We start from the raw sequence: 12,807 nt of genomic DNA, 5'->3' as shown, positions 1-12,807 counted from the left end.
CTATTTATTTCTTTCCCTGGAGTTTTTTTTTAGGGCAGTGATGACTACTAGGTTTTGCTCCACTCAAAGTGAGTGAAGAGACTCTTTGCCATTTGATTGAATTGATGTTTATGGCATCTACTGTTGTCACTATCAGAGGTAATACAAACACCTCAGCATTCAAACATCCTATGTCTGTTATTTATTGTTTCACTTATCTATTGACTATATATTGAAGCCCTAAATGGGTACTGGTATTCCCATGAGGGATAAAACATGAATTAGACACTGATGTTGTCTTTAGGAGGCTTTTAGCTTGGTAAGGCTCAAGCTGAACAGAAATAACCAGAGGGTGAGGTAAAAAGTGTTCAGCAGTACTTTAAAGAGATGTGCCATAGACCAGGCAACTGGGCTCCTGCCCTGAGCTCTGTTTTCACCTTTTGTTCCTCTTCATCGCCCCAACTGGACTAATTTTTTTGCCACTGGCTTTTTTTCCTAGAAACTTTTTTGAGATACAGTTCATACTATGCAACTCACACATTTAAAGTATATAATTCGATGGTTGTTAATATTCTCATGGAGTTGTACAACCATGAGCAGAATCAGTATTTGAACATTTTTGTCACTCCAGAAAGAAATCCTATGGCTTTTACTTACCCACGTAAGCCCTAGGTAACCACGAATCTATTTTTTGTCTGCATAGATTTGCCTGTTCTGGACATTGCATCTAAATGGAATAATTTAATATATGATCTGTTGCGTCTGGTTTCTTCACTTAGCATAATCTTTTCAAGGTACTATTAGGTCCTGGACCCAATTCCAACACGGTGGTAGGGTTCTGAACATAGGAACACCAAATAGTTCTCAGGCACCAGCAGGGTGTCTAGGATTCACCTAAATTCTGACACTATCTCCCTGCAGATAGCATCAGATCCCACAGGGGAAGGACCAGTCTTACAAGACTGCCCCTTCCCCCACCACTTCGCCATTTGCAAGCCCCAGGCTGTCACCTGTGCTTCTGACCCTTGGTTACAGATTGGAGATTCCAAAGACTGTCTCCTTAGGTTGGATTAATTTGCTAGAGCAGCTCACAGAAGTCAGGGGAACGTGTTTACCAGTGTATTAAAGGATTGGATGAAGGATACAAATCAACAGCCAGAGGATGATATCTAGGGTCAAGGTCCTGAACAAAGGAACATATGTCCTTGTGGAGCACGGGGCCTGGCTTGGTGGCACATGGAAGCCTTCTGGTCCCCCAGGCCTGGACACTCTCCGAAAAAAAGGATCAAAAAGCCGTCCTCTTGCGTTTGTATGGAATCTTCGTTGTAGCGATTGACTAAGTTATTGGCCTTTGGCTGATCCCACCTCCAGCCCCTCTCCCCTCTCCAGTGGTCCGGGTTGGGACTGAAAGTTCCAACCCTTTAATCACATGGTTGGCCGCCCTTGGCAACAGCTCCACCCTTGGCTGGGGTCCGAAAGTCACCTCACTAACCTAACAAAAGACACCTTCATCACTCTCACCTCTTCTGAAATTCCCAGAGTTTTAAGAGCTGTGAGCCAGGAACTGTGGGCAAAGACTAAATATGTCTGAAAAATATATTTTGGCCAACTGAATGACAAATACATACTTTTTATAAATCAGTATATCACAAAGGTTCTTCCATGTTGTAGCATAAATCAGTATTTCATTCTTTTTCGTGGTCAAATAATGCTCTGTTGTGTTCATCCATTTATCAGTTGGTGGGCATTTGGGAAATTTTCCACTTTGGGCTGTGAGATATAATGAGTCATAAGAAATACATATTTGGTCACTCATATGGCTAAATATATATTTCCCAGGGATATTTGGTCTTCATCTCCAGTTCAGAAAATGCTGCACAATCTTAAAGGTGAATGTCTTGTTATGTTAATGACAGACTTTTGGACCCCCAACCCAAGGGCTGGGGGCTAGAGGTTGACTCAGCCAATGGCCAATGATTTAGTCAACTGTGACTATGCACTGAAGCCTCACAAAAACCCCTGAGAAGAGATGATCACTCTGCTCTCTCGGATCCTGCTTCTCTGTTGGAAGACGCTCGTGGGGAACCAGAATGCTCCTGCCTGCCACTGAGCTAGGCCCGTCTCTCCATGATAGAAACTCCTTTATTTCGGACTTTGCCCTGTGTATCTCTTCAACTGGCTGTTAATTTGCATCCTTTATGGTATCCTTTATTAAACTGGTAAATGTTAAGTGTTTTCCTCAGTTCTGTGCATAGCTTTAGCAAATTAATAGAACCTAAGGGGGAGGTTGTGGGAACCTCCAATCTGCAGCTGGTAGTTCAGAAGCACAGGTAACTGCCTGCAGCTTGCGACTGGCACCTGGAGTGGGGGCTGGAGGGCAGTCTTGTAGGACGGAGTCCTTACCTGGGGGATCTGGTGCTGTCTCCGGGCAGATAGCGAGCGTCAGGATGGAGTGGAGTTCTTGGTCACTCTGCTGGTGTTCGAGAATTGCTTGGTGTCTGTGTGGGAAGACCCCCTCCCACATACTTGCACACATTGGAATCGGGCCTGGGAACCCGAATGTAGTTATACTAGTATTACTGCTGTGTATAATACTACTATTATTGTTATATATTATTGCTGTATATATATATGTAGGAAAAGAACACATAGCAGGCTATCATGCAAAAAGCTATTTGGAACATTTGTTTACAAGTTTTTGTGCACATACATGTTTTCGTTGCTCTTGGGTATACACCCAGAGATGGAATTGGCGGGTCAAATGGTAGCTTTAGGTCAAATTTTTGAGGAACTGCCAAGCTGTTTTCGAAAGTGCTGTACCATTTTACATTCCTACCAGCAGAGTTTGACAGTTCCAATTTTTTAATGTCCTTGTCAACATGTGTTATTGATTATAGTCATCCTTGTGGGTATGAAATGATATCTCATTTTTGTATTGATTTGCAATTCCCTTATGATTAATGATGTTAAACATCTTTTTGTGGGCTTGTTGGCCATTTGTAGATCTTCTTTGGGGAAATGTCTATTCAGATCCATTGCTCATTAAAAAAATTGAGTTATTTATCTTTTTATTACTGAGTTGTATGAGTTCTTTACATGCTAGATACAAGCCCCAGACTTGGGTACATAGCTTGAAGTTTGTATCTGTTCATTAGCATAAACAATCACCCACTTGTTTTTGTAATGTGTTCAGGTTTTCTCAGTCACTGCAGGTTTAATCTCAGCAAATTCAGATTCTCCTTTTCATTCATTCTTCTCTTAAGTGGGAGTTGTCTAAAGTCACTGCTGGTTAATGGAATTTGTTGACATGTAATTTAGGGTAGGTTAGGATTAGGGTTAGGTTTATTAAGTTGGGGTCTCTGTCCCAAGATTAGCTTTAAAGAGGGGACAATGATAGAACCTCAAGAAAGTTTAGGGATCTGAGGATCAGGATGAACCTGCACCCAAATGTAGCATGGTTACTCTCAGAGGCAGCAAGCTTCACAGAGGTCCCTGAGACTCCATAAAGACATCTGCATTAGGTGATTTTTTTTCTCCCACTTTTCCAAAATATATTTATTGATTGCCTATCATGTGCCAAGAACTGCTTTACAGTAGTGGAATGAGAAGTAGTGAAAATAGGCAAAGTCTCTGCCAACATGTAACTTATATTCTAAGGGAGGGGCTGACAATAAATTAATGTGTAAGATGCTGTTATAAAAATATCTAAGAAGAAAAATAGAGTAGGGGAGATAGCAAATGGGGCTGAAGGCAGTATTTTCTATAGGGTGGTCAGGGATGCTTCTGATAAGGTGATATCAAAGGAGCTGAAGGAGGAGAGGGAATGAGCCTTGCAAATACATGTAGGAAGGACATGCCAGGCAGAGAGAAGAGCAAGTATACTGCCCTCTACAGGGAGCAGGCTTGGCCCCTGTGTGGGTGAGCAAGAAGGCTGAGGTGGTCAGAATGCAGGTCAAGACAGTGGGATGAGGTCAGACAAGCGGTAGAGGCGGTGTGAGATTGCCAGCTGCTGCTAGAATGGCTGTGCAGATGTGACCTGCTCACTGCAGCTGTGCTTCTCCCATAGGTGCACCTGCACAGCTCTGCCATGTCGGCCCACGAGGCGGGTCAACTTAGGGCCTTGTAAGCCGTGGATATAACTTCAGAACTGACTCTGAGATGGAAAGCCATTGCAGTGTTTTGAGCAGAGACTTGACCTAACTTCTATTTTAATAGCAGTGGTCTGGCTTCTTGGCTGAGAATAGATCTTAAAGGTGCAAAGGTGGAAGAGGGGAAACTAGTGATGAGTCTGTTGCAGCCCAGGAAGAGATGATGGGGGCATGGACCAGGGTTGTAGGATTATTGAGAAATACCTGAATTTTGTTTATAGTTTGAAGATAGAGCTGACAGGATTTGCTGATGAACTGAATGTGGTGTGTGAGAAAGAGAAAGGAGTGAAAAATGATTCCAGGGCTTCGAGCTGAGCACATGGAAGGATAGAGATTCCATAACAGCTAAGGCTGGGAAGACCCTTTGAAGGCATCTTGGCTGCTGTGGAAGGAGGACCTGAATCTTTGCTGTCTGGCTGACCATCTTTGCCATGCTAATGAAAAACAGTGACCAGATCCAGTCCTCAAATTCTATGGGACAAGCTGGTGGCGGGTGGAGGGGATGGGGCTAGGAGGGAGACAGACCTGGGTACATAGCTTGAAGTTTGTGTCTGTTCATTAGCATAAACAATCACCCACTTGTTTTTGTAATGTGTTGATAGTTTGTGCAGAGAGGAAACAAAGAGAAACATTCATGACTTTGACTAGGAATTGTTGAGCATCCATTGGATGTTTGGCCCAGAATTGTGCAGCATGCGGAGCCACAGAAGTAATACACAGATCCCTGGATTAACAGAAACCTCCTTGTCCAGGGTCATCATCTTGTTCCATCTCAAGGTTTTAACAGCTCATGTGTTCAGTGTCATGGAGATTCCCAAGAGTGCTATCATTTATGTAGACAGAGGAGGGCTTCTATTATGCAACAGGCATTTCTTCTTTTTTGTTTATTGGAGCATAGTTGATATACAATCTTCCATTTCAAGTGTACAACACAGTGGTTCAACAGTTATCCAGTATTATTAAATCCTCACTCCTAGTGCAGTTACTATCTGTCAACATACAAAGAGTAACAGGCATTTCCATGTTGCTAAATAACCTTTTCCAGAGGAAGACACAGAAGTAAAGAGAGATCTGCCAGCTACATGTTAGGAAAATGACTGGGTACAGTTTATCTCAACACATACAGGCTTTGCTCTGGCATTTCCTGGATTTTGGGTCTAACACTGTTCTTTTCTATCCTGCTGTTCGTTTCTATCCCAAACACACACATTTGAATATTAAGCTTATTTTTCTTTCATATTCCACTATGGGATTATAAGTCTTAACCAAAACCACCCAGGATCTGTAAGACATGTAAGAGATCTTTGAACTGTAAACTTAAATTTTGGGCATACATCCCTCTGCACATCTTTTCTCCACCTTTCCGCAAAATTTGCTCTTAAATTACTTAGGTTGTAATTCTTTGATTGGGTGGCTAGTATCACAGTCCAACGCCCAAAGAATTCGCCTCTTCCTGGTCTTCCAGAAAGGTAGGGCAAAAGGCTTCTAAAATGATGTTATGAGATTGTAGAGAACAAGGGCAGGCTGCCCCAACACGTGCCATTGTCACATGCAGATTATTTTGAGCTGAAAACCATCAAGGCCCAAAAGACTCAAGAAGATACTTTGACCTCCTACTGCCCAACTGTATAAAAGTAATTTAGATGAACTACTTCAGGAGGAGAGTATCGCCGCAGAGAGCTATATTATAGTGTAAATTAGGTGTGGTAGGCAGGAGGGATGTGGCTAAGTCTGTTATAATTCTTCTCTGTGCCCCATCAAGTATTTGTTTACCAAATATTTACTCTTTACATATTCCTGTGAATGACTTCCCCTTTCCTTTGAAGTCTCAGGTCCCTACCCCCTTCTCCTGGGTTCAGGATGACACGTATACCTCATTCTCCCGGTCTTTGAAACCCAGGTTCCTGTATGCAGGTAATTCATTTTTTTTTTTCTCCTGTTAATCTGTCTCATGTCAATTTCATTCCAGACCCGCTAGAAGAACTTCAGGGACAGAGGAAATTTCCTCCCCAGCAAGATGCGGGCTCCAAAAGCAACTGAGAAGGTGTGGAAACGTGTCCTGCCATCATTTTCATTTAGGACCGCTGGGGATTGAGGAGCCAGCAGCCGTAAAGGTCAGCAAACAGACTGTCAGTGGCACGGTGAGAGCAGCCTTCCAGAGGTGCAAGCTTAAAGCTCGGCTCGGCGTCAAGAAGAGCAGGAGGCGCTGCCTTGCAAGCGTAAAGAGAAGGTTGGCCCCCGCCAGCTGGCTACAAAAACTGCTGTGTTGGCCAAGGGCCCTTTACCTCCACGGAGGTCCGCGTCCACCTAGACATTAAGGGTATAAAGTTTCACTAACGCCCTATACTTGGGGCAAAAACCGGAACTGCACACTCCAAATAGACCTCCCCTCTCTCCTTCCTTCCTCACTTTATCCCTCCCTTCTCCCTATTTCATTTATTATGTATTTATTTTTTTTCCGTTTACTTCAACACCTTCCTCTCCATCAGCAAATTACCCATCCCTACCCAGCGCACTGCGGCCCCACCTTTCCGCCTCCCGGCGTTCCTGGCTCCCTCCGGGGCTCGCGTCCTCCGCGCCCACCCCTGTCACCCTCCCCGCCCCCGTCAAGCTCCGGGACAGCGTCTCGGCCCCGCCGTCCTTCGCTTTCCCAGGCGCGGACTGGTGCACCCCGTGTCCAGCCTCCCCCGGGAGGCCACACCACGCCCCGGCCAGGCTCGGAGCGCCCACCGCCCGGCCTCCGGTCCGCTTGGGTCCACGCCGCAGCCGCGGCGGCTTTCCGGGGGCCCCGCCTCCCCGGGGTGGCCCCGCCCCGGGCCAGCTCCGCCCCCGGCAGCCGCTCCCTGATTGGCCCCCCACACCCTCTTCCCAGGCCTCCTCTCCTCCCCTTCGCCCAACGGGCCGCCCCACCTGGTCCAAAAATTCCCCCGAGGGGACCGGAGGGCTTTGCGGGCGGCCGCTCCGGCGCGGCGGCGGGGCGCAGAGCGGGGAGGAGGCGCGGGGACGGCGGAGAAGGAGCAAAGGCGCTGGAGAGAAAACTTCGGAGAGGAACAGGAAGCCTGCCGGGAGGCGGCGGCTGCGGCTCTCGCGCGCCGGGCTGCACGCTCGCCGCGCGGCTCCGGACCGGCTGCCCCGTGCCCTCAGCGCCGCAGGGGTGCGCTCCGCTCCGCCGGGCGCGGCGGCTCCGGGAGCGGGCGGCGGGGGCGCAGGGAAGCGGAGGGACGCCCACCGCGGAGCATGAGGCAGCATGTCTGATAAAATGTCCAGCTTCCTCTACATAGGGGACATCGTGTCCCTGTACGCGGAGGGCTCGGTCAACGGCTTCATCAGCACCCTGGGGTAAGCGGGGGCGCGCCGGGCCGCGCTCTGCCCCCTCGGGTCCCCTCCGGGCCCCCCTCGCGCCGCCGCGTCCCCCAGCTGGCCCCGAGCGTGGCGGGCCGCGGGGCCCGGGGCTGCGCCCGCCGCCAGCGCCGTGCGCCCGGCCCGCTCGCTCGCGGGCTCGCAGGAAGCCGGCCCGGGAGGCGAGACTCCCAGCGACTTGGTGATCTCAAACTCAGAGCCGCAGCAGGAAAGGAGGAAGTGATTCAAAAGCTCGGAGACAGGCTGCGCGAGGAAGCCCTCGCCGGCTCCCCCTGGGGCGGTCTGGTTAGGTGTGCGTTTGCCCCTAAGGGTGACACCGAGTACCTCCGCCCCGCGCCTGTGGGCTCGCTGCCGCTCCAGCCTCTGAGCCCCGCGCGGCTCTGTAGGAGCGGTGGACGCAAGTCCGTGGCCTTGGACTTGAAACTCGGGCGCTGTGCTGAGCCCCAGTGTGGCTTTGCCTGCGGGAGGAGCTCGCCGTCCCCTCTTCGCTGGAGTAATTTCCTCCCGGCCTTGCCAAACGGGGACTGTCTCCGCCGGCGGGGGTAGCGCAGGGGTGCGCGGGGGCCTCCAGGGTTCCAGAACGCAGACCTGCCCGCCTTCCCTGGCCTTGGCCCGCCCAAGACCTGAACCTCCTGGATGTCTCAGCCAAGGGCGGGGCTCTTGAAATTCGAGTTGATTTGTGAATGGGGGAAACATACATACACTACATATACACATCACAGGATGCTAGATGTTTAAATAGAACTTCCTGGATTACTAGTATTGTCTCCCTGTCCTGATTGTGAATACTACCGTAGTATGTGTTGAGGCGCCCTTTTTTTTTTTTTAAACTTTTGCTGTCAGTACTTAGACTCCCCCCTCTTAATAGATTTCAGGCTGCAGAACTGGTGTGTCCACTCCTGGCTGGTCACTGTTCTCTGCTGTTGGGTTTTAGGGCACATGACTTAACATTGCAGTGTCCCTGGACGGTGATGGCTTGCCATTTCATAACGGAGTGGTGACTACTCAGCAGGGGACAGGGAAGTCACCAGTACTTCCACAGCTGGTTATTTGTGCACCTTCCCTACTGGGTGAAGGAAGAGAGGTCAATATAACTTTATCCCTTTAAATCAATGTTAATTGTGAAACTGAAGTGTGGAAGAAAAAATAACAATGGCAAGGGCTAATGTTGGGTTTGTAAATCGTGAGGTAGCATTTGCTTCTGAGAGAAATCATAGGATGTCTGTTTTTGAAGATTTTTCAGATGAATTCTTCTGCACTTCACCCTTTCTCACCAAAGACACTGTAGGTGTGTGTGAACTGGTGGTTCAGCAGGAGAGGGCTCCTTGGCCAGAATGCTTGTCAAATCCTGACTTCTCCTCCTGTGAACTTTTGACCCTGGGCACCTTACATAATCACCCTGTCCCTCAGTTTCCTCACGTCTAAAAATGAGAATAGTCATAGTTTCTACCTCATAAGGTTGTGGAGAGGAAGAAATGAGTTGATATATGTAAACCGCTTAGCACAGTACCTGGCATGTAATAAGTACTTACATATGTGTCCACTATTGTAATTATCCCTACCTTGGTGACTGAGCAATAGTTACACTTATGGACAAAATACTGAAAAGAATTAGGATTATAAAAGGATTATAAAACCTAGACAAACAAAAACCATGTTTTTGTAGTGTCTTCCTCATCTAAATTATAAAGGGCTATAGATGGTAGAAAGTCAGTAAGCTACAGTTTGAGCAGTTGTGGAGTCCATCCTGATTGTTTTGGAGATGTAGAAATTGAGGGAAAGAGAAACGAAGTGACTTACCTAGGTAACAGGACATTAATGCCAAAAGCTGGAACTGTAACCCTGTCCCCAGATTCCCAGCCAAGCCTGTATCTCTTTGGTTGCACATCATAATCTTTAAGCCCTGAGAAAAATACGCTTGACCTTTTAATTTGCCATTACTTTTGCATAAATATTTCTTATTTGTATTTAGTAGTTCTTGCTGGTGTTTTGGAAGTTGAGTTTCCTTAAACTGTGTTCATGCAGTGTTATTTTTGTGTTAACAAACCGAGTCTTGTTGAGGTTAATATGACAATACTTCAGTGGAATTTGATTCTAAAGTAAGGAAGAATCTTTAAAAATGCTGCTGTGGGTGAAGCTTGCTGCTTTGATTGGATAGTCTTTTTCTTTAACCTGTGGGAAGACAACTGCCCTCAGATTATTAGGAGTTACAAAGCTCGCAGGAGCGTATGCCCATGCTACACGAAATGTTTTTTAAGCAAAGAAATGTTTTCTTTGCCTACTTTGTTAGCTTAGAATATAATTGGTAGATATTTTATCTTGCAAATAGATTTTAGGTATAAGAAATCGAAGTATCACGGTAGGAATAGTTTTTCATTGTATTTGTTAGGGTCATTATTGATACACTTTCTGTATCAAAGACAGAGGGCGTACTTGGATTTCTTTGCTCTTCCATTAGTTGGGGATCTCTTGTCCTAGGTCTGCTGCAAATTAGCCATGTGACCTTGTTAATATTATTTATTCTCTTTTTGGTCAGCATGTCTTTCTGGAGACTAAGAAGGAGGACGTATACTGGCCCAGTCCCCCCGGGGGTATTATAAAATGAATGAAAGAGTCCAATTTTTTTTTTTTCCAGCAAGTTGCAAGGAAAATCTACATTATGCTTGTATTTTTGTGGCCCTTACATTTCTTAAGGAGGTGTGAGAATTGTTAATGAATCAGAGAGCTGGACTGGTGACATTGGCATTGTGTCTATTTACCCCGAACAGTTCATTCCATTGTAATGTTAAGTACTCAGTGGATGAGCTAAACATTAGGCTTCAACTTTCTGATTTCTATTTTAGCTCTTTATCTATTTGACACTTTTGATAGCATGATGGTTTTTCAAAATCAGCCTAGGAAGTGTTAATGAGAACTGAGTTTACACAGTATTTCAAGGTAATTCATAGGTATTTATTTGCCTACAAATAAATTTTGTCAGGTTTTAATACTTATTGTGTAGGTAAGTTTGGGAGGATATGCATTGTTATTATTTAGCCTTTTGGAATTTTTGCAATAAGGTGCTTAATTTTTCAGTAGAAAAAAAATCACAGTTTCACTATGTTAGATAAGAGTGTAGCAGGCCGCTCTTAGAGTCGCTGACTAATGGAAATGTGGGAGGATTTTCTTAGGCTGTTTGACCCAGCTTATAAATTTGATTTCTCAGTCAGTGAGGAATTAGAATACTCCAGTTGCAAAGATTTGTATTCCTCTTTTTTTTCACCAATTATCCCTTAACCAGTATTGCCTGGTGTTTCTGAATCCTGAATTGTTGCTAAGGTACAGTATTGTTCTCCCAGTTTGTATAGGTGCAAAAGGGGCCTAGTTTGTATTACTTTTTCATCTAAAGATCTATTTAGGAAACACTGACTTAAGGGAAACTGCTTAAATCCTTCAGAAAGAAGATGGCAAACATATTTTAAGAGAGTGAATATTTTGCTTCTGGTACATTTTGGGGTTACAGGTTTTATTATTTTTTTTAAAGGAGAAGAGGGAGTTTTGGGATACACCGTACAATTTCAAATGTGGTATTAATTGTCCCTCCCCCTTCTGCCATTTTCTTAATACTGAGATTCATTTCCCTGGTTTTGCCACATCTGACACTTCATATCTGGGTACATCAACTTGTGTAATGGTTAGGTACCATATAGTGGGAGTGAACATAGAATTCCCAGGATGGGTGGGATAGGATGAGTGAAAAGGTTTATAATTCATTGTCTTTTCTTGGAATGGTTGAGACGTTAGTAAATGACACGTGTATATGTGTGTATTTGTGTGTGCCTGTATGTCTATATGTGACTGTTTAAGTGATTGCTGCCTTTGGCTTGAGGTTTCTTCTTGGATCTACCAAGAATCAAAACCACTAGTTAAAGTCTCAGAAAACTGTCAGCTGACCACCCGTTGATTCAGTGACCGCAAGCATCATCACAGTCTCTTAGTCAGAGTGACAAAAGATTGGAGCCCTTAATTTTTACTTCCTACTTGATTTTGGCCAATTCAAGAATTTTTCAATTCCTTTGTTTCCATATTCAATGATGGACATCAGGTAGGGTGATAGTTTATAATTCTGACCTAATTCCTTAGGTAAACAAAACTGTAAATGCTTACACTTCATTGTTCCCAATTATAGTTCCTTGTATTTTGCTTCCTGATCTTTTTTCTGCTTAATATTTTTGATATTAAAATGTTTACAGATTTATCTTACTATTGTCTTCTCTTTTACTTATTTAAGTATGCTATTTTTATAGTTTTAAAAACCTTTCTCTTTGTATGGTTTGGGATGGTCTGATCAGTGGAGAGTCATAGATGAAGCAAGGCAGAGTCATAGTCAACTTTTATTTTTGCAAAATTTGTAAGTTAATCTTCAGTATCTTCTAAATGGAACCCTCCCAAGAAACAGCCATTATTTCCTGCTGTAACTAGGTATAGAGACTTAGCTTTGTTGTGGCTTAAGGCATATGTTTTTGTGGTAAAAATATCTAAAAAATCCATGAGACATTTGCACGCATTCAGTGGGGAGGAGGAAGACAATTTAATCTTCAATACTGAGTTGTTCTGGAAAGTCTGAGTTAGTAGGGTCATGCTCTGGAACCTGAAGTCAGCTCAGGTACAAAGGTACTTTCTGAAGTGGTGAACATGAAGTCATTTTAGGCTGAAGGTTGACTGTTTTTTAAACTTAGAAGTGATTCCATTAATAACATTGCCACTTTTAGACCCACTCTTGTGTAGAGCTCAGTCAGGTAAACAGCACCCCCTCCGCACGTGATCCTGACGCTTGACTTGGATAGAACTGAGTTCAGAGGCAACTGCTTGGTGTCGTACTGGGTTCAACAGAAGCTTTTTCTCTTTTTGTCCCCGTGGTAGCACATTTCACAATCACATCTTCCCTTTGGAACTGTTCTTGTACAGATAGTGTGTAGATACCTTGCAGAGTACAGACAGGACTGTATAGACTCAAACTTTAAAACTTAAATTCCAAGCAGAGCGTGTCTTCATGTTTACCAGAAGAAGTAATAGTGGGCTTTTATGACAAATTTATAGCATAATAACAAAATGAGTCTCTCTCTCTTTTTTTTTAACATCAGAACTTGGTAATTGATCATCAGATTATAATCAGAAAAGGGAAACTTTGATAACCATTCATTCATTTACTTAATGGATAAAACTACCTTTCAAAGATACTGATGGTTTTTTGGTGGTTATCTTTCTACTCCCATGCAGATTTAGATGGGAAAGTTTTCAAGATATACCTTTAGAAAACCATAATTCTAAAAAAAAAATA

General features: G+C 44.7%; 1 protein-coding gene across 1 annotated transcript in view; it reads left to right on the top strand.

The window, feature by feature from the left end:
- The first annotated feature begins 7,027 nt into the window (after positions 1–7,027).
- ITPR2 (inositol 1,4,5-trisphosphate receptor type 2) overlaps positions 7,028–12,807 on the top strand; it is a 445,246-nt gene continuing 439,466 nt past the window's right edge. The window contains exon 1 of the mRNA XM_036889596.2: positions 7,028–7,466. Within this exon, the coding sequence (XP_036745491.2) occupies positions 7,375–7,466 (92 nt within the window). The 5' untranslated portion in view covers positions 7,028–7,374. The remainder of the gene's footprint in view (positions 7,467–12,807) is intronic.

Source organism: Manis pentadactyla, chromosome 14 (assembly GCF_030020395.1).
Source record: "Manis pentadactyla isolate mManPen7 chromosome 14, mManPen7.hap1, whole genome shotgun sequence".
NCBI classification, from domain to species: domain Eukaryota; kingdom Metazoa; phylum Chordata; class Mammalia; order Pholidota; family Manidae; genus Manis; species Manis pentadactyla.
The sequence above is the reverse complement of the archived record's forward strand: the minus strand, read 5'-3'. Positions and strand labels throughout refer to the sequence as shown.